Here is a 26,392-nt window from a genome sequence, read left to right as displayed (position 1 = left end):
CCTGACCATTCGCCATTCTGGCAGGGGCTTCTGGGAGTTGAAGTCCAGAACATGGGTTGGGCTGCAACTGGCCATTGGCCATGCTGGCTGGAAAGGTTGGGATTTGCAGAGGGCATCAGGTTGGGGAGTGTTGCTCTCACATGTATATAACCGTTCTCTCCCCCCAGCCCAGTTTTCTTTATACAGTGTACATTATACCTTTTCTCTTTTGTTCAATAAAGGAGGAGGTTGGAGCTCTGCAGCAAGCTCTTTTTAAGAAGCATCTTAATGCCCCTCCCAAGTTTCTGTGCCATTCAGTCAAACACAAAAGAAACTAGTTCCTCTTCATCTTCAGTACAGATGTACATCCTGTTTCCAAAACCACCTGAAATAGAAATACACAGAAATATCAAAGCTGCAGGGGAAAAGGGGTGGGTTTTTTTCTTTGCAAGGGAAGGCATGTGTAGGCAATATCTCTGGGAAGCTCTAGTTTGAACCCATTGGACGGCACTGTGAAAACAGGATTGTGGCCTGACACAGTAAACTGATTACAACAGTCTGTTGTGGCCTGCCTTCCCCTGAGAGTACAAGTCAGCTGTTTCCCTCTTCTGCTTTCAGTCTTAGTTCTTGTTAAAATATTTGTGTGTTTTGTGTGGGAGACGGCCAGCAGAATTTGGATTTTTGCAGTACTTGCTTGCTTTGCCTGGCCATGCGTGGGTCTAGCTTTGGTTATAGCATTCATTTCTGTCTTGTCTAAGACACAAGTGGGCTGTTCTTGCGGCCTCTCTCTCTCTCTCTCTCTCTCAAACTAAAATCCCCATAGTTCTAGTCCCCACTTGGCCATGGAAGCTCACTGGGTGACTTTGGGCCAGTCACAGACTCTCAGCCCAACCTACCTCACAGGGTTGTTGTTGTGAGGATACAACGGTGAGGAGGAGGATAATGTAAGCCACCTTGAGTTCCTTGCGAGAGGGAGAAAGGCGGGGTATAAATGCAATAAATAAATAAATAAATAGTTCACTAGCATGCCCGAGAAGTGACAAAGAGTGCATGCCCCTGGCTGTCTTAGCAGTTAAGGAAAAGCTTTACATTCGGCAACTTTCATATCCCTATATTCTTGTGATAAGGAGCTTGAGAGGTGGACAAGGAAAATGAATGTGCTCTTCCCTTCCAGTTTAAAGTCAAATGCTTCAATTATTACATTTTTATCCCAGCCCGTAGTCCAAGGAGCTCACTGTGGCATACATGATGGTGTGGTTTGTAAGCCCATCTCCATTTTATTCTCCCTACAGCCCTGTGGCAGCTGTTTCCCAGCAAGCTTCATAACCGTGCAGGGATTTGCACCTCCTCAGTCCAAGTCCGGTGCTCTGTCTGCTACAGTAGTAATAACACCACACTGGCTCTCGTGCATCTACTGTTATCCTGGTTCTAATATTTGGAGGAGGGGCATTGGCCAATGCATCTTCTTAAGGCAGTGGGGGCTGGTGGCTCCGATGTCTGTGGGGCTGTGAATCCACTCCAGGTTTCAGTCAGAACTCTAAAGGAGCCATCCAAGGTGCAAAGCAGTCAGAACTCAATCCAAGTCTCTGCACCTTGGATAGCTCCTTCAGAGTTCTGACTGAAACCCAGAGCAGATTCACTGCCCCACGGACATCGGAGCCACCAGCCTCCACTGCCTTAAGCTGCAAGGGGCAGGGCATGCAGACTGGGGATTCCCTCTTCGCTGCTGCCAACCTTCTTGGTGGGGTGGCAGTATTGCTGTTGGGGCAGTGGACCCCCCTTTTGCCACTCATGGGGCCCTGGCAAAAGTCCTACCGGGCTGCCCTCTGGAGATAGCCATGCCAAAAAAGGTGTGTGTGAGCACCAGTGCAAGCATCAACTGCTCCTTCCCCCAACAGCTACACACACACACACACACACACACACACACACACAGAGTCTATCATTTATGGCAGGGGTAGGCGACCTGGTGCCCTCCAGATGTTTTGGACTACAGCTCCCATCAGCCCCAGCCAATATGGCCAATGGTAAGGGGTTATGGGAGTTGAATGTCAAAACATTTGGAGAGTACCAGGTTGCCTAGCCCTGCCCTAGAGAGAGGGCATCAAGCTCTGTTGTGCTAAAGAAAACATCTGGCCAAGAAGAACATTTGGGTTCAAGTCTCCCTAATGCATTTTTGAGGAGACGAGATGACTTTCTCTGTGTTACCCATTTCCCCCCCCTTCAAAGTCCTAATTTTAAATTTTCAGATGCTTCTTGTCTATAGGTTGCTGGCTTCTCTTTTTGGCCTGCATTTGGGGAAGCCAACTCGCCCAGGAGGTGGTCCCTTCGCTGCTGCTGCTCCTGCCAGCATTTAAAGAGCCCTTGCAGGAGGTTTGCGGTTTGAGCATATATTTGATTCATTTCCAAAAACCAAGGGATTTTTTTTTTTAAGTGTATTTAAACTTCAGCTGGCTCGTGTCCCTTTTCTCTGAACATTTTAAAATAGGCTTTGGGTTCCTGTCTTCTTTTCCTTTGTCAGAAGACCTACCCTTCTGATGTGATCCTCTCTGTGCATAAATAGGTTGTGGCTGTAGAAGAGGGACAGGTGTCCAGGAAAAGAGCTAACTTTAAAATAAAATAAAGCCAGTTGCATATCCTCCAGCATTTGTGCAGATGGAACTGTAAATGCCAAGGAGCAAAAGCCCTTTACCTGCCCCTCCAAAAGCACATAAGGAGAGCCATGCTGGATCTTACCAAGGGTCTTCTAGTCCAGCATTCTGTTTACACAGTGGCCAGCCAGCTACTTATGGGAAACCCACAAGCGAGTACAACGGTGATTTTAAATATTGAACATATTAATAAACCATCCAGTCACCATTATTATTTTTACTATATTATACCTTCTACCAGTATGGTGCTTTAGACTAACGTTGAGACAGTGTGATGCAGTGGTTGGGACACTGGATTGATGAGACAGGTTTCAAATCCTCTGCTGTGCCTCAGGGATGTTGGGCCTGTTCCAGAGTAGGACCAGCCCTGCCTCAAGCAGCTGGTTTTGGGTGTGACGAAAGAGGCAGCGAATTCTTAGTTTGCTGTTGTGGTTGATGATGATGGAGAGGCATTGTGGGATTTTCTGCCTCAGGTGCCAAAATAACTTGACTGGCCTTGGGTGCTATGCACGTTGACTTGGGTGGGGGGTGCTCATTATTTGCTGCTCTACCCCAGGCAGTAAATCGTCTTGGGCCAGCCTTGTTAGCTTACCTGATTGGGTTCTTGTGAGGGTAAAATAGAGGGGGGGGGGGCGGTGGAATGTTGCCCTGACTCTTTGGAGAAAGAGTGGGATAAAAATGTAAGTAATAATGCAGAAAAAAAGATGATGCCCCAACCCAAGAAGATGACAGTTCAAATGTTGAAGACAACAGATTGGGCAGGGGTGGGGGCAGGGGAGAAAGAAATAGATAACAAGGAGGAGGGCCTTTTTGGTGGTTGCCCCCTGATTGTGGAATGCTCTCCCCAATTAGGTCTGCCTGGCACCAACATTGTCATCTTTTTGGCGCCAGGTTAAGACTTTCCTTTACTCCCAGGCATTTAACAGTATGTGATAAGATTTTAAATGGTCCTAAGTGCTCAATTGTTGATTGTTTTTAATTGTTTTATCAGTAATGGTTTTTATATTGTGGTTTATATTGTATTTTTAAGGTTTTAATCTTCTGTAAACTGCCCATTTCTGTAAATCTTCTGTAAACTTTAAAATAAAGTTTGGGTTATTGGGTGGTATTGTAAGTAAGTAAGTAAGTAAGTAAATAAATAAATAAAACGACACCAACAACACAAGAAGCTGCTTTATACCAGGTCAGACTATTTGCCCTTCTAGTCCGGTTAGTATCACCTCCTACAGGGCTGGGCTACCATTTTTCCATTTTTTCCTGTCCCTCATGGGTAATCTGTCGGGGCTGCATGTTGGCAGTGAGTATGGCCAAAGCCAGTGTAAAGCAGGGCCTGAGCCAAACATGGGTGGGTCACCCCTTCTCTCTCTCTCTCTCTGCTATCTACTTTTCTCTCTTTCCCGTGCAGCAGGTTGCCAGGGTCAGGAGAGTTCACTCTTGCCAGGAGGCTGAACTGATCGTGTGCAGAGGATTTTTGAAATTAGGCTGAGAGCCGCAGGTTGAGCACCCCTGGTCTGGCATTGGCCCTCCGTCCTCCAGGGTCTCAAGCAGAAAGCAATCTCTTCGTGTTACTGCTACCTGATCCATTTAACTGGAGATGTCAGGGACTGCATTTTAGAGCACCTGTTTTGCATGCAGAAGGCCCTGCCGCTGTGCTATGGCCCCTCATTCAAGGATCGAGATGAGAGCAAATGCAGTTAGCATACTGGGGGGATGAATTTCAGTTCAGGGGACATGCTAAGGAAGGGGCAACCGAAAGAGCTTGAGAGAAACAGGTGGGTTTGGAGAAGGGGTTCCGACGTGGATTTTAGCGTTTCCTCGTACAGGATCCTGGGACAAATTCCTAACTTGTATACCAAAAGAGTTAGATGGATCACTAGAGATTACAAGCAGAGTTGTATTGATTATCCTTTCTCCTCTTCTCTGCTCCAGTCCCCCACATTCTCAAGAAGCTGGTAGACCAAGTGGTATGTTTCCATTTGGTCAACTGCAGGCCGTGGGGAAATTTTTTGCACGTATCCACACTGTCAAAAGAGCTGCTTCAGAGGCTTAAAAATAGGTCCAATACTGAGAAATTTGACACAGCTGGAGTTTATGCCATCGATTGCTTATCTACCTCTGCTTCCTCAGAAAAGAAGTTGGTCATATTGATTGAGATCTGACCTCTTCCCCACCCCCCAACCCACCCCCCACCTCTGCTGGCATAGCACATACATTAACAGCTCATAACTTACATTTCCCCTACACTCCTGGTGGCTTGTTCTTCTCTTGGTGCGGGGCGGGCGGGGGCCAGGAAGTAGACCATCCACCATTTTCATATGGTAACTTTAAATGCACACAGAGTTTGAATTTTCCCAATGGCTAAAGGCATGAGCATGTTAACCTACCACTTTCTGTAAGCACGGTGCTCTCTGCGCAATGTATGTGCAGTGTCTCCTTGCCTTTGAGATGGAGCTTTTATCCTTATAATCTTCATTCATTCATTTCTACAGCTCCATCATGCTGCTTCACAGAGTACAACAATTCAGATCCCTGCCCCGAGGTGCTTACAATCTAAAATTCAACACAGGGGAAACGTCAGGGGAAGGGGAGGCAGAGTTAACGAGGAAGCAATGTGCAGTTGTTCCCCCCTACATGTGCTTGGGCCATGGGAGTGAGGGCATTGTGCCAAAGGTTTTATGGAGAAGGTGGGTTTTGAGCAGGATTTGAAGGAAATGAGCTGGTATCACACAGACATGCTTTGGAGGCAGTTCCAGCTATAAGGGGCCAAAGATGAGCAGGAAATCTTTGGATGATGGAGCGTGGTGGAGCTTGAGGAATGAAGGTCACGGGAAGGGGTGCACTGGGATAAAAGCAGAGGGATAAGGTGGGACTAATATAAACCTACATCCGCTTCAGAAGGAATGCCATCCAGCACATAGAATCATAGAATAGTAGGGTTGGAAGGAGCCTACAAGACCATCGAGTCCAACCCCCTGCTCAGTGCAGGAGTCCAAGTCAGAGCATCCTGGACAGATGGCTGTTCAGCTTCATCTTGAATGCCTCCAGTGTGGGAGAGCCCACCACCTCCCTAGGTAATTGGTTGCAGGGATATATTGTAGTATAAGCAAGCTTCAGCACAAATGCCACTCACAATTTCCTAGGTGTCATGTGTGCACAACAAGCCCAAACCTTAGCAAGGCAGGGCCAAATGAGAACCCAAGTTCAAGATCTTGTAAGAATTTGGCACACGCCTGCCTCTCCTTTGATGAACTCTCTTGCCAAGGAACCCCCAGTATGGAAGACTCTTTCTCCGCTTTAGCCCCTGGCTTCTTCTGTAGGGTAAAAGGCTGAACCATCTGTATTCCTCCTACTTCACGTTTTGGAGGGGGAATATTGAGTCAGTACAAGCAAAGGGAAACTGTGATTAGCTTTCTAGCTGGAGCAATTCCCCTATGAAAAAAGGTTACAATATTCAGAGGCTTTTTTTGCTTAGAAAAAGAGTTAGTAAGAGGGGGACATGATAGAGGTGCATCAGATTATGCATCGTGTGGTGGAGTGGGAGACATTTTTCTCCCGCTGTCCTAATACTAGAACACAGGATGATCTAATGAAACGGAATGGTGAGAAATTCAGGGCAGATACATGAAAGTGTGATCGACTCAGAGGAAACACACTTGCCACCATGTCTTAAGTGACCCAGTGCTCATGATTATTTTGGAGCAGCATTTTGAGGGGGAGTGGGAAGAGTGCCAAACAGAACTTCTGTTAGGCTTGAGTATAACCATTCTGGCTCAATCTCTGGAATGGGATTCTGTGCAGGCAGGTCCTTGTGACACGTATTGTAGTTGAACTTTCAAGCTTCTGCCCGCAGTCATGAGGACTAGACTTTTTTTTTAAGGAGCAGTTTGCACAACCTCTATATTGCATATTCACACATCTATTGTAAGTTGTGGGCGGATGGAATTGGAACTGTGGGAATAACGCAAATGTCTCTTTTTTCAGGGATAGTGAATAGGCCTGCCAAATATGTCTTGTCTGGGTTGATGTATATCATGCATCGGTCCTGTGCTTTTGAATATAAGTGTCTCTCAAAACACATGTAGAGATTTGTCTCTTCACAAAGCTTAGAGCCCCTAAACCAATCTCAAACTGGATAGTACTCTACCTTGACGAGGTGGAGCAGCAGCAAGGGGAGAACTAATTGTTTCATAACTATTAGAAGTTTTAGATGGAGTTCACACAACATGATAATGCACACTCAAGGTTGGCTATGGGTTGAGTGGGTTGTCGTTGAACCGTGGTTTGTTGTTGCAACATGGGTTGTTGTATTGTCTGAACCCAGCTGCGATAACAAACTATAGTTCACAATACAACAACAAACCATGTGTTCTCTTCATGGGTTGTTCGTGGTTAACAAACCATGGTTTGTTAGCACAGCTGGGTTCAGAAACACAACAACCTACACTCAACCCATACTCAACCTTGAGTGTGGGTTACTGTGTTGTGTTAACCCAGTTTTACAGTTTATAGGTTTATAACAGTCAGTGTTGGTTGCAACCTACAGGGATTCTTGAAAAGGTGCTTAAGAGTTCCTGGCTGTTGCAAGCCCTGGGCAGATGTTGAAATGGGCGGGGTGTGTGTGTAGAAATGCAGTGGGAAAGAAGTAGCTTAGTGGGAAAAGGGAATATCCAAATGGAGCCATGTCTAGCTGGCACCTCTTTCCCAGGGCTGTGGGTACTGGTGCCAAAACGCATCCAAATTCTGCAGTCTTGCTTGTAGCATATATTTAACCACTGTTGCTCAACCCCTTCTGCTTCCCAGATTCAAACTGCATTTCTTCCAAGGAAAAGAATGGCGGAGAGAAACTCACTTCCTCTTCACTTCCCCCTTCTTGGCTACATCAATATGAACTAGAAATTGCATTTCCAAAAATGGAAAAGTAAGACACAATAGATAATTGCATTCCGTGCCAAACAGCCGATTCTGAAGAACATGGAATTCACAACTCTGTGCTGTACTTCTGACACTGACAGTTTGGTGCTGCCTGCAAATGATCTTCTTGCTTCAGGTTAACGTTTCAGGAGTGTTTTGTTTTGGCATCCATAGATCACCTGCTCAGGCGCTAATTTTTGTTTGTTCTGCAGGCAAAACGGGAGCCCGCTTGGATAGAGAGAGACGCTGTGAACACTGCAGATAAGGTAAGAGTCACACTTGCAAAACTCCTGCTTGGGGGAGATTTCTTCTTTCACATTCTCACCTTTTATATCTTGAGCGGATGCTGAGGGATGGGGTGATTTATTTCTGTGCAGGATTTGAGTTGAGTTAATGTAGGCTGTATATCATTCTTTCCCTCTGGGGTCATACACAGTCTTCTTGCTCTTAACTTTGTCTGAACCCAGGCTCAGAAGTACAGACATCTGTTGCATTAGCTGGTTAGTTTGGAAGGAGGCATTAGTTGCTTTCCAACAAGTTCATCAATATGCCTATCCCTAAAAGCAAAGGTCCCCTTCATGGATGACTGCCTTGTTGTGGTGAAGGGGCTTGCTCAATTCAGTGAAGCCATAAGCTATGCCGTGCAGGGCCACCCAAGACGGACAGGTCATGGTGGAGAGTTCTGACAAAATGTGGTCCACTGGAGAAGGAAATGGCAACCCACTCCAGTATTCTTGCCAAGAAAACCCCATGGAACGTATCACAAGGCTAAAAGAGATGACGCCGGAAGATGAGCCCCTCAGGTCGGAAGGTGTCCAATATACTACTGGGGAAGAGCAGAGGGAATTTCCAAGTAGCGCCAGAAAGAGTGAAGCGGCTGGGCCAAAGCCGAAAGGACACTCAGCTGTGGATGTGTCTGGTGGTGAAAAGAAAATCCGATGCTGTAAAGAACAATATTGTTTAGGAACCTGGAATGTCAGATCTGTGAATCAAGGTAAGCTGGAGGTGGTCAAACATGAGATGGCAAGATTGAACATCGACATCTTGGGAATCAGCGAACTAAAATGGACAAGCATGGGTGAATTTAATTCAGGTGACCATTATATCTACTACTGTGGGCAAGAATCCCTTAGAAGAAATGGAGTAGCAGTCATAGTCAACAAAAGGGTGGGAAAAGCAGTACTGGGGTACAATCTCAAAAACGATAGAATGATCTCAGTACGAATCCAAGGCAAGCCATTCAACATCACAGTAATTCTATGCCCCAACCACTGAGGCTGAAGATGCAGAGGTTGATTGGTTCTATGAAGACCTACAACACCTTCTAGAGCTAACACCAAAAAAAGATGTCCTCTTCATCATAGGGGATTGGAATGCTAAAGTAGGAAGTCAAGAAGTCACTGGGATAACAGGCAAGCATGGCCTTGGTGTACAAAATGAAGCAGGACAAAGGCTAACAGAGTTTTGCCAAGAGAACATGCTGATCATAGCAAACACTCTTTTCCAACAGCACAAGATGCGACTCTACACATGGACATCACCAGATGGTCAATATCGAAATCAGATTGATTATGTCCTTTGCAGCCAAAGATGGAGAAGCTCTATACAGTCAGTAAAAACAAGACCTGGAGCTGACTGTGGCTCAGATCATGAGCTGCTTCTTGCAAAATTTTGGCTTAAATTGAAGAACGTAGGGAAAACCACTAAACCATTCAGGTAATCATATCCCTGATGAATATACAGTGGAGGTGAGGAATAGATTTCAGGGATTAGACCTGATAGTCAGAGTGCCTGAGGAACTATGGACGGAGGTCCGTAACATTGTTCAGGAGGCAGCAACTCAATCCATCCCAAAGAAAAAGAAATGTGAGAAAGCAAAATGGCTGTCTGAGGAGGCTTTACAGGTAGCTGAGGAAAGAAGGGAAGCAAAAAGCAAGGGAGAAAGGGGAAGATATATCCAACTGAATGCAGAGTTCCAGAGAATAGCAAGGAGAGACAAGAAGGCCTTCTTAAATGAACAATGCAAAGAAATCGAGGAAAACAACAGAATGGGAAAGACTAGAGATCTCTTCAAGAAAATTGGAGATCTCAAGGGAACATTTTGTGCAAAGACGGGCATGATAAAGGACAAAGAAGGCAGGGACCTAACAGAAGCAGATGAGATTAAGAAGAGGTGGCAAGAATACACAGAAGAACTATACAGGAAAGATCTTAATGTCCCTGATAGTCATGATAGTGCGGTCAATGAACTTGAGCCAGACATCCTCGAGAGTGAAGTCAAGTGGGCCTTAGGAAGCATTACTAACAACAAAGCTAGCGGAGATGACAGTATTCCAGCTGAGCTATTTAAGATCCTAAAAGATGATGCTGTTAAAGTGCTGCACTCAGTATGCCAACAAATGTGGAACACTCAACAGTGGCCACGAGACTGGAAAAGGTCAGTTTACATTCCAATTCCAAAGAAGGGCAATGCCAAAGAGTGTTCAAACTCCCGTACAATTGCGCTCATTTCACATGCCAGCAAGGTTATGCTCAAAATCCTACAAGCTAGGCTTCAGCAGTATGTGAACCGAGAACTACCAGAAGTACAAGCTGCGTTTCGAAGAGGCAGAGGAACTAGAGATCAAATCGCCAACATTCGCTGGGTTATGGAGAAAGCAAGAGAATTCCAGAAAAATGTCTATTTCTGCTTCATTGACTACGCTAAAGCCTTTGATTGTGTGGATCACAACAAACTGTGGCAAATTCTTCAAGAGACGGGACTACCAGACCACCTTACCTGTCTCCTGAGAACCCTGTACGAGGGTCAAGAAGCAACAGTAAGAACCGGACATGGAACAACCGATTGGTTCAAAATTGGGAAAGGAGTATGACAAGGCTGTATATTGTCGCCCTGCTTATTTAATTTATATGCAGAGTACATCATGAGAAACGCCGGGTTGGATGAATCACAGGTCGGAATTAAGATTGCCAGGAGAATTATCAACAACCTCCGATACGCAGACGATACCACCCTAATGGCAGAAAGCAAAGGGGATCTAAAGAGCCTCTTGTTGAGGGTGAAAGTGGAGAGTGCAAAAGCTGGTTTGAAACTCAACATTAAAAAAACTAAGATCGGGGCATCTGCCCCATCACTTCCTGGCATATAGAAGGGGAAGAAATGGAAGCAGTGACAGACTTTATTTTCTTGGGCTCCAAGATCACCGCAGACGATGACTGTAGCCATGAAATTAAAAGACACTTGCTCCTTGGGAGGAAAGCTATGGCAAACCTAGACAGCACAGTAAGAAGCAGAGACATCACCTTGCCAGCAAAGATTCATATAATCAAAGCTATGGTTTTCCCAGTAGCAATGTATGGCTGTGAGAGCTGGACTATAAGGAAGGCTGAGCGCCGAAGAATTGATGCTTTTCAACTGTGGTGCTGGAGAAGACTTTTACGAGTCCCCTGGACTGCAAGGAGGTCAGATCAGTCCATCCTAAAGGAAATCAACCCTGAGTGCTCATTGGAAGGACAGATACTGAAGCTGAAGCTCAAATATTTTGGCCACCTAATGCGAATAGAAAACTCCCTGGAAAAGACCCTGATGCTGGGAAAGGTTGAAGGCAAAAAGAGAAGGGGACAGCAGAGGCTAGATAGCATCACCGATGCAATGAATATGGACTTGAGCACACTCCGGGAGAGAGCGCAGGACAGGAAGGCCTGGCGTGCTATGGTCCATGGGGTCACGAAGAGTCGAACATGACTGAACGACTGAACAACAACAAAAGCAAAGGTAGAAGACATGCCTGTTTAAGCATCAAGCGGACTAGAGGACTGCAGCTAACATCCATTATTCAGCAGCGTGTTATTGACCATTCGCAGTTCTGTTTTCATAAATGAAGCAAGTCTCAAAACAACAGCTGGTGCCTCTTCTACAGCTTTGTCTTGAAATTCCTTCAGATGTGATTTTAGCCCTTGAAAAATCTCAATGTGGACCAGAATTGAGACTTTAGGAAACTATTCATCTCGGGATTTGTTTTTGTGTTCTTTTAACTTCTTTTGGTACATTTAGAAATTATCCATTTTCCAAACGTTTTTGCAACCTTAAAAGAAAAGCATTTGAAGCAGCAGCAGCAGCAGCAGCTGGGATTCTCGGGATTATATCCGCTCCAGAATTATGGGTTAATGACTTGATCTAATTAGCCTAAAGGTTCCTGCTTTTAAAAGGGGGATGTTCTTCTGCCTCAGTGTTGATTTTTAATTTGACCAACATGCTGCTATGGATCTTCTCTTCTTACTCACCTTCATTCCTTGCTGCACACTTCTGTACATGGATTTCCATAGTATAGTCTCCCTTAACATACTCCTAGGAGAGCAGTGGTGCATCGGTTGGACCCAACTCCCATCAGCCTCAGCGAACATGGCCAGGGTCAAACATGATGGGAGTTGTAGTCAAAGACCATCCCAGAGGGTTGCGGGTTCCCCATCTCTGCCCTAGGAGAACAGCAGGTCTTCATACCCTGGCTTTGCCTGCTCTTTCCTTGGGGCCAGACCTCGCTCCTGTTTGTTAGTCTGTAAACTGCTTGCTTTATTTATTTATTGCATTTCTATCCCGCCTTTTTTCCTCTGAGGACCCAAGGCAGCGTACATAATCCTCCTTTCCGTTTTATCCTCACAACAACAACCCTGTGAGGTGGGTTGGGCTGAGAGTCTGTGACTGGCCCAAAGTCGCCCAGTGAGCTTCCATGGCTGAGTGGGGACTAGAACCCGGATCTCCCAGCTCCCAGTCCAACACTCGAACCACTACACCACGCTGGCTCTCTATATGCAGCAATGATCTTTTATGAATAACAGGATACTTCTCCTGATTCTCTTGCCACAGTGATCCCTCTTTGAAATCCTGAAGCTGATCAACAGCAGGTCTACTGGCCACACTCCCAATAGTCAGGGAGCGTTGGCATCCCAGTGTCTACCGGAACCTCACATACATCTGCACTGGGAACAGTGAGTGAGAGGATGAAACTGGGCTACGTATTGATCTGAATTACGATGCATGCCTAAGAAGGGCCCCGCTGCATCAGGCCAGTGGTCCATCCGGTGCAGCATTCTGTTTCCCCCAGTGACTAACCAGATGTCTCTGGGAAGACCACAAGAAGGACATGAGGGAAATACCCCTCTCTTGCTGTTGTTCCCCAGTGACTGGTATTCAGCTGGTATACTGCAGCCTTCCTCAACCTGGTGCCCTCCAGATCTTTTGGACCAACTCCCATCCGCCCTATCTAGCATGGCCAGTGGTCATGAATGCTAAGAGTTGTAGTCCAAAACATCTGGGGGGCACCAGATTGGGGAAGGCTAGAATACTGGCTCTGAAATCTAGGGATATTGGAGAAATCCACAACAGAATGAGTTTGGATTTTCATCAGTCCAACCCATGGATTCTGCAGCGGACTGGTTTTTCTGCTGTCAGGCAGATTCCGCAGACTTGCGGACCGGTTTTCTAATTTTGCTGAATCTTGTGTTAATTTTGTGGTAGGAAAATACACAAAATTAAAAAACCTGGCCAAAAATGCACATTTCTCCCATAGGCTAAAGCATGAAAATGCGCATCTTGGGGGAATTTTCGCATTTTTGCACATGTGAATCTGCACAAATGCACATTTGTACAAATACAAATTTGTGCGAAGTCGGCAACAACAAAAATCTGATTCTGTCCATGGGCGAAAAATGGAAAGAACGGCGCCTGACAATCCATGAATCACAGACGGAATGGATGTTGTACAATCTGTACATCCCAGCTGAAATCTGTAGACTGCGTGTAGCCATCAAGACTAACAGCCATTGATAGATTCACATGGCAGTCCTATACCTGTCTACTCAGAAGTAAGCCCCATTGAGCTCAGGAGGACTTGCATCTGAGTAGACATGTATAAGATTGTGCTGTCATTCTCCATGAAGCTGTGGAACACCCCGCTTACTTTTTTTAAATATTCACTAGCTTAGATAGCTTTTAACCACATCTTCTGGCAACAAATCCCACAAATTAATTATATGTACTGTGAAGAAGTACCTTCTTTGCCTGTCCTGAATCTCCTGTCAATCAGTTTCATTGGATGACTTTCAAGTTCTAGTCTGATATGAGAGGGAGAAAAACTTCTTGCTGTCCATGTTCTCTTACATGCATCATTCTATAATCCCCTGTCATGTCCCACCCCATAAATCGCCTTTGGTACCTACCTAAGGAAGATAGCGTAGGTGCATAATTTCCATCAAGATCATAGTACTATACTGCTCAGAACTAGTAGGACTTTGTCCCATTTCGCGTGCCCCCCAAAGAGGGGCCACTCTGATCCAAAAAGTAAGAAACAAAACCGGGAAGCCGCTAAGGTTCAGAAAAAGATGGGCTGTTTTGGTGTGTTCTGTGCTATCATGGCTGATCATGAGTGGATAAAAGTGGTTATCTTCTTCTTCTTTTAAGCTATGTGTAAAATTATGAGCAAGTGTGTGATCTGAAGGCGACTTCTACATGATAATTTTTAAATCCCCCGATGAACAGCTGTGTTGGCTTTCAGTGTGTCACGACAGTCTACCTTTGGGCTCGTTGACGTATTAATTGTGGCTTTCCGCTCTTGCACTGGCTGCTCTCTTGGTGCCACAGTTCAAGGAGGAAACTAGCAGATTGCAGCTCTTTCTCAGTATGGTTTTTCTTTGCTGGAGAGAAGAGAACAGTGCTTTAAGGCAAAGAAATGAAATAGGTTTCAGTCTGTTGAGGAGGAGAGCATGCTAACATTTTTTTTAAATGCTTGAGAGGATATTGGGAAAGGTTTGACTGGCCTTTACTGGGGAAAGAGACAGAGACATGTAAGTTCTCTATCTCCTTCCAGTCCCCTCTCTCCACACCTAACATAAGAAGAGCCATGCTGGATCAGACCCAGGGTCCATCTAGTCCAGCATTCTGTTCACACAGTGGCCAACGAGCTGTCCACCAGGAACCCACAAGCAGGGCATGAGCGCAACAGCATTTTCCAGCCCATGTTCCCCAGCAACTGGTGTACATAGGCTCACTGCCTCTGGAGGTGAGCACATAGCCATCAGGACTAGTAGCCCTTGATAGTCTTCTCCTCCAGGAATTTGTCCAACCCCCTTTTAAAGCCATCCAAATTGGTGGCCATCACTATTTCCTGTGGTAGTGAATTCCATAGTTTAACTATGTGCTGTGTGAAGGAGTCCTTCCCAGTTCCAAGGGAGGCAGATCACCTATGTCTGCACCATTCTAATGCTAAATCAGTCATTTAAAATGACATTAATTGTCCATGATTTGATTCATTTTTTTTAAAGCAGCTGACCTGGTATGTATTATGACTGTGGTGCAGAGAGTCCCTTTCAGCCCAAGAGCAAATCCCACTTTGGAGAAGTCCATCAGATTGTGGAAGACTGACATAGACCTTACATTATGAGACAAAACATGCATTTGTGGAACTCTTTTTCTTTTTCTGAGCCCTGAGAATAGACCAACCTATAGGCATAAGTACTAATATAAATATTGTCAGAGGGGTGGAGTGCAGGGGGAAGGTTAGTTGCCCTGGTTAGAGTAAATGTACCTCCCTCTGGTTGCTGATGTCCCCAGCAGGTTGCCCGCACAGGAGACTATAAAGTAAGTGAGGACCAACAGGGAGACATTGGTTTGTAGTAGGGTTATGCAAGGGTGTTTAACCCTCAAATAGCCCACAGTGGCCAGGTTCGGATGACACATCACAACCCCACTGGGGGTTGCATATTCATAATGGCGGCCACGTGCACTGCAGCTCATTGCGGGTTAAATAACCCACAGTGAACTCGGCGTGTCATGCGAACTGGCCCAGTTAGTGTCCCAACGTGATACAGAGACATTCAGCATCACAGCAGAGGAGGGCTTCAGTCGTTACAAAAAGCATCATGATATGTGAGCATCATGGTGAAATGAGGATTTGAACCTGCTTCTCCTCAGCTGAGTTTCACACTCAGCACTACACCACACTGGCTCTTTTAAAACCCAATGCTCCGTGTGTGCACATGCATAAACCTGTGAGGTATATTTCATATTTCCCCAGTCAATGGGAATCGGCCACGTGATCAGCAAATTCAAGGAGCACCTTCGATATTGCAAGAAGCACTTCTGCTTTTTCTGTTCCCCTGCTTAACGCTCTTCTGGATGTTTGCACATGTTAACCCTTTGGCAATGGCATGTGCAAGAGCCCACAGCTTCCACTTCATGATGCTTTTTGTAACAACTGAAGCCCTCCTCTGCTGTGACGCTGAACTTCTCTATATCACTCCAGTGGAAGAGAATAAGCTGTGTGTCCTATAGAGCTGCTCTTTAAAAAAAAAAAAAAAAAGTGCAGTAAACCAGGCCCTGTAAAGTTTAGGGGAGAAGCTTGCCTTTGAATGGAAAAAGTGAAACTGGGACGTGAAAGCTGTGAGGTGCTTGAAGTTAGCTTACCGCAAATGTTGTGCTTCAAAGGAGGGCAGGAAGCTCTGTTTTTAACCTGCTTTGCTCTGAAGGCTGCACTGCCTCTACGCTTCATTTGGCTTGGCTTCTGCCACCTGTACCAGTGGCTAGTCCTCCGTGAAACAGAGGCTGCTCCGGCTGATAGCACGTCTGCAGCCACTGGCCATGCTCCCTTAGGGAGCCCAGGGGGATCTGGTGGTGGGAGATGTGCCGCTCTGGCCGGAATGGGACGATGGATGTGGCTAAGGAACCCCGGCTTCCTCGCCTCTTCGCCTTTCTCGCACTATGGCTACATGGGAAACGCCGTACTGAACCGTGCAGGCTGCCGATGCTTTCTGCCAGCGACATCAGCAACCCGGTCAGTACTTCAGCCTGGGAAGGCAGTCTGTTCTCACTCTGCTCATCCACTCGTGTAGCTTTGCTGTAAGCAGTGAAGTAGCTTCATGGCTGAACGGTGTGTTCTTCCCCTCTTTGGGCAGGTCTCCAGAGTAACTCACAGCTGCATTGCAGATCTCTAGGAAATGTCCTGTGGTCTCATAATTTGGTTGGTCCAAAGGCCTCCTGACCTGAAGGCACATCATGCAGCCACTTTGCTGGAGCTGAGCCGGTCTCTGTCTGGTCAGGGCCTGGATGAGAGGCTGCCAGGAAGCCAAAGTATACCACCTCAAGTGTCGTGGGAGAAAGGAGAGGTGCAAATACAATGGATCAGCAAACTAAGCATCAGTTTGGCGAAATTACTAGAGTTTGCACTGGCAAGCTTTTTGTTGTTTTTGCAAATGAGTGTGGAGATTCAGTACCTGAAATACCACATTAAGCCAGACTGCCTGGAAATTATTCATGAAACATTTCAAAAGTCGCAAACAGAAACCTCTGGCCAGAACACTGTGGAACAGTGAGAAAATCTGGCTTGGTTTCCTGGAAGCTAGGATCTTCTCGTTTTGTTTTCATTACCTCTGGGGTGCTGGTGAGCAGTATGGTGGTTTGGACCACTTGTACAGAGGAAGCTTTGGGAGGCCACCAGGAGAGTAAACCCAAGAGCACTGGATCTGCTTTTGGTCACTTCCAGGCACCAGGATGTGACCGTTTGGCTGAGGGAAGGGATGCAATGGTTGAGAATATGCTTTGCACGCAAAGGACCCATGTCTAGCTCCCAGCATCTCCAGGTAGAACTGGAAAAGACCTATGTCTCTGAAATCCTGGAGATGTGTTGCCAGTTGGTGAAGACCCAGCGGTAGGCAATGTGGTGACTTAGGCCACCAATGCACCCCTGAACACCTTTCTTGGTGCCCACTAAGGTTCCTTATCCTTGATTCTGGGTCCTTCTTCTCCTCCTTCTAATTAACACATTTTCTCACCAGCAGCTGGGATTGCTGTGAATTACTTTTCTGTTTATATAGAAAACTGTAGGTTCAAAGGTATTTGGTGTGTTGGGACTCAGTTCCCACCTCTGCCTTATACTCTTTGGGGTAGGTTATTTGTCTTTTGCCATGCCTCCCCTGGCAGCCATTTTGTGATGGTGCCCAGGACAGTTTCTCAAATTGCCAAACATACCCCCACCCCAGAAAAGTTGCCTACCCCTGGTATAGACAATACCAAGCTAGTTGAACCACTGGTTTTGCTTGATATAAAGCAACTACAGGCTTCTTGGCTGCTGGGTTTGGAATCTTTTTCAATGTAGGAATCTCAAATAGGGCAGAAGAGACCCTTTAACAAGTAGGTGTTACATTCATCTGGATGTCAAGTGATGTATTGCTGGGTTGTCTCAAGTAAAATTTCTGCATCTTCTTGACTCGCATGCAATACTTTATCATATTCGAAGTTGGCTCAAAGTTAGTTCAGCTGCGAGTCATCAAGCCCAGATGAAGCAAATGATGTGTGAACCAGCTCAGATAGACAGGATCCTAGCTGACTTGCAGCCTCTTCCTGTGCGTGTTTACTTGGAAGAAATTTCTGGTGATTTAAGTGGTGGTAGTTACTCTCATATACCTGTGTATAACCAAAGTCAAAACATTTTATTATATAGAACTGCAACCTTAGTTACCTTATTTTTAACAAAATTGGGCCTCTCAACTTGACTGCAGTGGTTGTGTGCCTAAATGGGATGGTTAAGGTTTTGATTGGGGTAGCTGGCCTGTTAACATGAGCATGCCCCAAAGATTTGGAGTGGAGCTTTCAGCCTGTGTTAGCTATTGTGTAGAGAGATGTATACATCAGGTGGCAGGAACATCTCTTTCACTTTGACCTTTGCCTTGGATCAAAACAGATGCTAACTTTTGTTTTAATGCAATACCCCCTGCAAAATAAAATAGCACATCAGGGAGAGAGGCACTGTCCCAGCCTGCTCTCTATGGTGTCCATTTTCTACTTCCAGGGTGATTTTTCTATTAGGAGTGCATTCAAAAATGTGCTTTTCTACCACCACCATCACCACCACCACCTACAGTCTGAAATGATGCTGATACTTTTACCACCTCAGAACAGGACTGGGAAAGAGTTCTCTGTTGGAGACCTCAGAGACCCGCTTCCAATCTGACTGCTCGATATTTGTCTAGATGGGCCAAGAGTTTGACACCCTTTATACACCACTTTAGATGGTTTTATAAGGAGATTAGACAAATTCATGGAGGGTAAGTCTTGTCTGTGCCTGCCAATCCTGAGGCCTGAACCAGAACCTCTGTGATCTGGGCCAGTATATTTCTGAATACCAGTTGCTGGTACACCACAGTGGGAGAGGGCTATTGCTTTCATGTCCTACTTGTGGGCTTCCCCGAGACATCTGGTTGGTCTCTGTGGGAGCCAAGATCGTGGATGTAGATGCACCGTTGGTCCAATCTAGCAAAGCTCTTCTCAGGTTCACTTGATGTGTTTCTTTTCCTTTTTGTAAGTGAAACTAGCAAGGCATCTACTATGTCTTGTTCACAGGCAGAACGGTGGCACCCATCCGTGAATATGACTTCTGAGTGTACTTATTCAGACTTCTTGATTCTGATTTTTTCTCCCTCTGGTTAAATAAAGACGATTTCAGACAGGGCCACATGCAAAGGTCCTCAATCTGTCCCTGAAGGGAGGAGGAGAGGTTGAGGGAGCGGGGCAGAGGCTGCCAGGAGGCACAGAGACTCCATTTCTGCAGAACTGCTCATGAAGCTGAACAGATGGTTGGGGGCGCTGGGGGGGTTGTCTTTGCTGCTTGATGCGCCAGCCACACCAACTGTGTTTTGCAACAAACCAGGGTGTTTGTCTTGGTATGGTGGGTAATTTTGGCAGCGCAGACATTCACACTCCTTGCCACCCGCCCAAAAGGAAGGGAAGTAGATGACAAAATGCTCTTGATAGTGAAGGAAGAGGATTGTGGGGAGGAGCGGGGGGAGCACACATATGGTATTGGCTGAAAACAGCAAATGTTTGCAAACCACCAAGCTGCTGACTTGAAAGCTTTCCTGCTGTCAGGAGCAAGTCACCGGGGCAAAGATGAGAATCTTGTGCCCTTCCTTAGTCTAACATATTTCTTGTGGCATAAGTTTTGTGGGCCAGAGCCCTGCTGTGTCAGATGCATGAAATGATATCCGCGTTTGGCATATATATACATGTGAAAACATAGACGTGCATGTGCAGAGGGGATGGGGAGGATTATTAACAGAGAGGCCAGAAGATCCATCAGTGTGAGCGGTAGATGTGCCACATTTTTATTCGGAGCACAAATGGAAAAGGGATCCTTCTTCTAAAAAAACCCCTGTTCTGCTGAGAATTTATTTTTATTTACGTACTACATTTCTGTACTGCCCGATAGCCAAAGCTCTCTGGGTGGTTCACAGACCTGCATGCATATCATGTGATGACTGCAACATAAAGCGATCCCTTGCACAAAGTGGATCTTGCAGATGTAATACCACCAACATTGCTTCTCAATGCTAGCTTCTCAGGAACAGCAGCAGGAGAGGCCCATTGCTCTCACGTCCTGCTTGTGGGCTTCCCATAGGCATGTGGCCGGCCACTGTGGGGAAACAGGACGCTAGACTAGATGGGCCTTGGGTCTGATCCGGCAGGGCTCCTCTTAAAATGCCTGTACCATTTCAAATGCAGTGCTGCTCAGAGGTGGCCCAGGTTCTCCAGGCAAATTTAGAAGACAAAACTGTTTCATTTCATACTACAATAGGGATGGGGGACGTGTGGCCCTCTAGATGCTGTTGGATTGCAACTCCCATCAGTCCTAGCTAGCATAGCCAATGCTGAGGGGAGCTGTGGTCCAGCAACATCCAGTGAGCCATATGTTCCCCATCCCTGCCTTAAACCATCCTTCATGGTAAAGCTGTCCTAACATTACCATTTTTGAGCTTGTGCCCAGTCTTCTGCCTGAAGCAGCATCCTTAATTCCCCTTCATTGTCATGGGCACCTTTTGGGGGGCCCACATAATGCAGGAGCTGACAGACCTGTAGGGGCCCCTGAGCCTGTTTTAAAACTCCGGATTTCTCTGTTCAGACCTGTGTGCTGTCAAATTGCACCTTATCGTTACCTACCTTGCATGAGTCATGTGCAGCCGGTCCCTGAACTGCAGGGAAGGAGAACGAGAGAAATGCTAAACAGCGCTCTTTCAAAAACCATCGTTGTATGACTGCTCACCAGGGCTGAGTGTGTGTTGCTGCCACTGCAGATGCCACCTCCTGCTTCTGACTGTCTTCTATATCTTCTAACTGTAATGTGGCCTTGGCACGTCCCTTGATTATAATCGCATATTCACGTTGTGTTTTTCCCAAGTGCTCAAAGCACTCCATATGCACTGGTTTGTTCAGCATGGGCAATTCACCAGAAGCATGTAACGGTGAGTTTTGTGTGTGGCCACCAGCACCTCAGTGGCTTCTTAAGTTGACAGGAGCCTGCCTTCCGCGGGCTGGAAGCCAATGCAGTGTCTCTGGGTGTTCTGTTGTAGTTGGAGTCATGGTTTATCATCCTGCTTTAAGTCTGTAAGTCCTGCTCACCCCATTGCTGTTTTTCTCCCTTAATTCAGAATGAAGGCTCTGTCCAAGAATATGCCATCACGTACCTTGTGAAAGAGGGGTCGGAGAAGGCTGATCCGTCGCAGTTTGAGCTTCTGAAAGTCCTAGGACAGGGCTCTTTTGGAAAAGTGAGTTCACCGTTTGATGTTGATTAGGTTTGTCCCTCGCTGAGCCAAGGAAGAGTGCAACAGGGGTCTGTCCGATACTGCCAGCTCTCATCAAAAGTACACAACTCAGTGTACAGAAAGATGTGCCCTCTGCAGTATTGCTAATGTGGATGATGCAGTGTAAATGGAATAACGTTTGCCGTTTTTGCTGTAGAAATGACTTGGGTGTAGGTAATCACAAGAACATATTTATATGCACATCCTGCCCCCTTTTTTTTAATCTACTGAAAACCCTGGCTAAGGCCCCTTTCCCCTTTCCATGTGGTCAGTAGATACTGTCCACCCATCTTCAAATCTTTTGCCTTTATGAGGACCAGAAGCTTAGGATTTCTAGTAGGGCTGTGCACCGCTTCTGCCCAAATCCCAAAGCAAATCAACATGATTCAGGCCAAAGCAGTCCGGTTCGGGAGCGAGTTGAGAATGGCCCAAAGCAGGTTGGAGTGCTCCTAAATTGCTTCAGGCCCCTTCAGCCAAATCCAGGCAGCCACCCGCCCAGCTGTGTGAGCCCCCTGCTCCTTACCAAGACCCATAGGGAGTGCCCATCTTGGAGGGAATCGCCATGGCAACTTTTCTTCTGGTAAGTAAATGGTGCGTAGATCGCGGTTGTAAAGGGGCCATCTATGCAATATTACTGGCGTAAATGAGCCATTTATGCCTCCAATATTGTGTGGATGGCCCCTTTATGGCCACAATCTATGCACCATTTACTTACCGGAAGAGGAAAAGTAGCCATTTTGAAAGAAAATGTTGACTCCCTCCAAGGCAGCAGTGGCTGCGGGCACTCCCCACAGGTCCAGGTAAGGAGGAGCAGGGGCTCGTACAGTGGGGGCGGGCAGGGAAGGGCAGGGCACTTTTGTCTGTCCAGCTCATGTGTTGGATCCGGAGGCTGAAGTGGGGGGGCCTGACTCCGGATTGGCCCAAGGGGAGTCAGGGCCGATTCGGAAGCTCCGAATCAGCCTCCAGAGTGGGCTGGAGGGTCCCTGCACAGCCCTAATTTCTAGCCTCGTCCAAATCCAGATCCTATGAATATGCAGAGCACAGTCAGGTCTTCGTATAACATTGGAATAAATATAGTGACTGGGACTAGTAGGGGTCTCAGAGTTGGCCTGCAACTTAACATTTGCCACAAGGATGACGCTGAAACTGGCTTTGCTATAGGGAGCGCCTCACTTCACAAGGTCTTCAGCACATTTCTAGGTATGTCTACTCAGAAGTAAGTTCTCTTCAATTCAGTGGGAATTATTCCCAGGGGTATGTGTGTGTGTGTGTGTAGAATTGCAGCCCTTAACCATGTAACTTAGCTCAGGACTGGATTATCCCTTAGGCACAATAAACACAGCGCGTAGGGCCTATGAAATTCCCAAGGGCCTAACGAAAATGTTTGCGGCCTACAAAAAAGATTTGATTCCATTAAAGCAAATTATTGTTTGATTAAGCAGTTTACCCATACAGGTATAATATGTCTTAGGAAAGGAAAGGTTCCAAATTAAACATTAACTTTCCAGCACTTTCTGTTAGCAAAATCACAAACTAATTCTTCAAATTTTTTTTTTTTTTGCAAAAGCTCATTCTCAATTGAGAGGAGTACAAGTGAAGATAGTTGCTTCTGTCCCATGGGTGACCTGAGTCAGTTCTTTATACAGTTCAACTTTGAAAAGAGCGCTGCCCTTCACAGCTCTGTCAGGTATTGCGGTCCCGAGCTGTATAAGATGCCATGGCCTCCTCTAGTGTTGGAGGTGATAGTCATGATCAAAATAAGGCACACTTGAACATGCCTTCCATCTCCCGGCCCAACTTTGGCTTCTCCTTTAATTGAAATTCTGCTAAGCGTGACTGTCTTTTTTTCCTGGTCTGGCCCTTCTCTGCACAGGTCTTCCTCGTAAGAAAAGTCACCCCACCAGACAACGGCCACCTCTACGCTATGAAAGTCCTGAAGAAAGCAACCCTGAAAGGTGAGAAGGCTCTGGGTGCTAGAGACCTGAAGGAATTGGGAAGTTGTGGCATGGGGGATACAGTTCAGTGATGCCCCATCCTTGACACAAGTCTCCTCTTGCCTAGTCACCCACCTGAATGGTGGATAGATGTGGCATCTAAGCCCTGGGGGAGGTATTGATTAGCTTTGGAGTGAATGTTGATTTCTGTAGCTGGGGCTGTTTTTTTAGAAGTGTTCCATCTGAATTGGATCTTCTGTGTTAACAGTGCGTGATCGTGTAAGGACAAAAATGGAAAGGGACATTCTAGTGGAAGTAAACCACCCATTCATTGTGAAACTGCACTATGGTGAGTGTGAAAATGTATTTTTGTGAGTCTTGTGGGGAAAGGTCAAGATCTCAGCTAGACAACCACTTCTAAGCTGCTTTGAGAGCTTTTCCTGTGAAGTGGTCTAGATATTTGAGAAATAATTGCTTGCATAGAAGCCCATCTCCCCAAAGAATTGTCTCAATATTTTACACATATACACAGTCATGCCTCCCGGATGTAGGCATGAGAAGGCTATATGCTAGGAAGTCTTCAATGCAAAGCAACAAACTTTCAAACATGATTTAACAGCGTGTGCTTGAAACTGAAGGAAGAGCTGCACATTACAATAAACACAGGGTTGCTGCTGAAAATGGTAGTCGTATGTCAAATTCTTCCCCCTCTCTCTTTGTGATGCTCAGTTAAACTTACCCATGTGACAGCCTTGCCACATCATGCCAGCAGCAGCCAATGAAGTAGAGAATAGGGAGGGAAATGGACATCATCATGATATCAGGACATGTGTAAGTTCTACTGCACATCACAGAGAGGGAGATCTTGACACGAGGCTGCTATTTTTGGCAACAGCCACTTATTTATAGTAATGCCTAGCTCCATCCTGAAGTACAGCCAGCCAGTGTGCTGCAGTGGTTAGACTATTGGTCTAGGGTTGGGGAGACCCAGGTTCAAATCCCCACCCAGTGAGGAAGCTCCCTAGGTGACCTTGGGACAGTAACTATCCCTTGGCCTGGCCTACCTCCCAGGGTTGTTTTCAGAATAAAATGGGGGAAAGATCCATGTACACCACCTTGAGCTACTTGGAAGAAAGGTGAGATATAAATGTAATAAGTCCCAAGAATTTATGGCTAAGAAGCTCTGTACCTTTACAGGGCCAGTGCAGACATAATGGTGGTGCCTTGTTAAATGTGGTTAACAAATTCAAGAGCCAGCCTCAGGGATTTGGAGCAAGTCTCTCCTTCCCTGTGTGAAGCAATTTGCACTGGCCTCGTTGATTTTACTAATGTTGGCTGTTTTATCATAGTTACAGGATTTCATTATATGGGATTTTATTGTGTAAGCTTACTTGGGAGGATGTTAAAGGTGGCCTAGAAATATTTTGAGGGGCTTAAAGGTGGCCTTGGCTCAGTGGTAGAGCACCTGCTTCACATGTGGAAGGTCCCAGGTTCGATCCCCGGCTTCTCCAGGTAGGGCTGGGGAAATTCCTGCCTGAAACCCTGGAGAGCCGTTGCTGCCACTCATTGTTGACAATACTGGACTAGATGGACCAAAGGCCTGACTTGGTGTAAAGCAGCTTCCTGTGTTCCTAGCCTTAAAGGTGGCCTAGAAATATTTTAAATAAATTGTTTGTTTGTTTGTTTGTTTCATTTCATTTCATTTCTATACCACCCAATAGCCGAAGCTCTCTGGGCGGTTCACAAAAATTAAAACCAAACAGCACACAATAAAACAATTTAAAATATATAGAACATTAAAGCCACAATATAACAATGCAACCACAATAAACCCTAGCAGCAGAGCAGGAGTTTAAAATACAGATTTAAACAGCAAAGCTAAAAGTTCAGAAAGCTAAAATGCTAAAGTGCTAAAATGCCTGGGAGAATAAAAAGGTCTTCACCTGGCGCCGAAAGGAATACAATGTAGGTGCCAGGTGAACCTCGCTAGGAAGCTCATTCCAGAGCCAGGGTGCCACAGCAGAAAAAGCCCTCCTCCTAATAGCCACTCGCCTCACTTCCTTTGGCAGGGGCTCACGGAGGAGGGCCGCTGATGATGATCTTAAGGTCCGGGCAGGCACATACGGGAGGAGGCGATCCTTCAGTTATTTATTGTTAGCAAATAACAAATAAATTGTTAGTTGACACTGACAGTAGGTGGGATTCCCCTTAACTCAGGATCTGAACCCCACTTCAGACCCCTGTTTTGAAGCATTGTTAAATGCATTTAAGTAGAACACTTACTCTTCAGGGGTAGGACAAGAGAATATCACAGTGCGACCTTCCCCAACCTGGAGCCCCCCCAGATGTGTTGGACGTCAACTCCCATCAGCCCCAGCTAGCATGGCCAATGATAAGAAATACTGGGAGTTGTAGTCCAAAACATCTGGAGGGCACCAGGTTGGGGAAGGCTGACACAGAACACTGGTTTAGTGACGGCATAGGACTTGAGTTCTGCCCTAGGCTGCCTGTCTTCGTGTCTTCGTGTCTTGGACTCCCTTGAACATCTAAATGTCGCTCAGGTTTGGCTGGCCAGTTCCTGTCCTTGCCCCTGGCACGCTAGGGGTCTCCTGATTCCTGTTTTGTGTCTTGCATTTCAGCTTTCCAAACTGAGGGGAAACTGTACCTCATCCTCGACTTCCTCAGAGGGGGAGACCTCTTCATGCGCCTTTCCAAAGAGGTGAGCACATGTGTGCCATGTGGCTCACAAGCTGTCTGGTTGCATCAGGTTGGATGCTGGCAGAGGGAATTAAACTGTGCAGTGCAGTTATTGTGCAACGTTGTCAGCAGCCCGTACCGCTGACTTTCTGAAGAGAGCCAGCCTGGGGTCATGGTTAGAGCAACAGATTTGACTGGGGGAAATCCTCATTCTAATCCCTCTACAGCCAGTTACTACCTCTGAGCCTAGCCTACATCAAAGGGCTGTTGTGGGACTAAAATGGGGGTAGAGGAACCATGTATGCTCCTTGGAGGAAAGGCAGGAAGCACTGGAAGGACTGGAAGTCTTGGTAGTAAGCAGACACTGTCTAGTAGTGTACAAGGTTTGGAACTGGATTAAAATTCTATCTCAGCAGACCGTCAGAGTCTCCACCGCTATCATTTATATGCACTGTCCATCCATATAAGGGGGATAATAGTCATCTAATTGGGTGCGTCAGATCTTCTGGTGCCCTTGGCACTGTAAAATGCTTAAGACCTATCAATGATGCCGCGTGAATTCCTCAACTCTGCAGTTGCAACACACAGACTCTGTTA

At 46.2% G+C, this 26,392-nt stretch overlaps 1 protein-coding gene across 3 annotated transcripts in view; it reads left to right on the top strand.

The window, feature by feature from the left end:
• The window catches only part of RPS6KA1 (ribosomal protein S6 kinase A1), a 120,968-nt gene that overhangs the window by 61,624 nt on the left and 32,952 nt on the right, over positions 1–26,392 (top strand). For 2 of the 3 annotated variants that reach the window (XM_084815793.1, XM_084815795.1), the window contains 5 exons: positions 7,754–7,807; positions 21,012–21,128; positions 23,038–23,119; positions 23,367–23,447; positions 25,738–25,817. In XM_084815793.1, the coding sequence (XP_084671919.1) occupies positions 7,754–7,807; positions 21,012–21,128; positions 23,038–23,119; positions 23,367–23,447; positions 25,738–25,817 (414 nt within the window). Of the gene's footprint in view, positions 1–7,753; positions 7,816–16,302; positions 16,367–21,011; positions 21,129–23,037; positions 23,120–23,366; positions 23,448–25,737; positions 25,818–26,392 lie in introns of all 3 variants that reach the window. The other variant, XM_084815796.1, reaches the window with a different exon arrangement.

This window comes from Heloderma suspectum, chromosome 10 (assembly GCF_057233095.1).
Source record: "Heloderma suspectum isolate Gila_16-S chromosome 10, 16-S_ref, whole genome shotgun sequence".
Classification (NCBI taxonomy): Eukaryota; Metazoa; Chordata; class Lepidosauria; order Squamata; family Helodermatidae; genus Heloderma; species Heloderma suspectum.
Note: the sequence above shows the minus strand (reverse complement) of the source record. Positions and strands in the feature narration are given on the sequence as shown.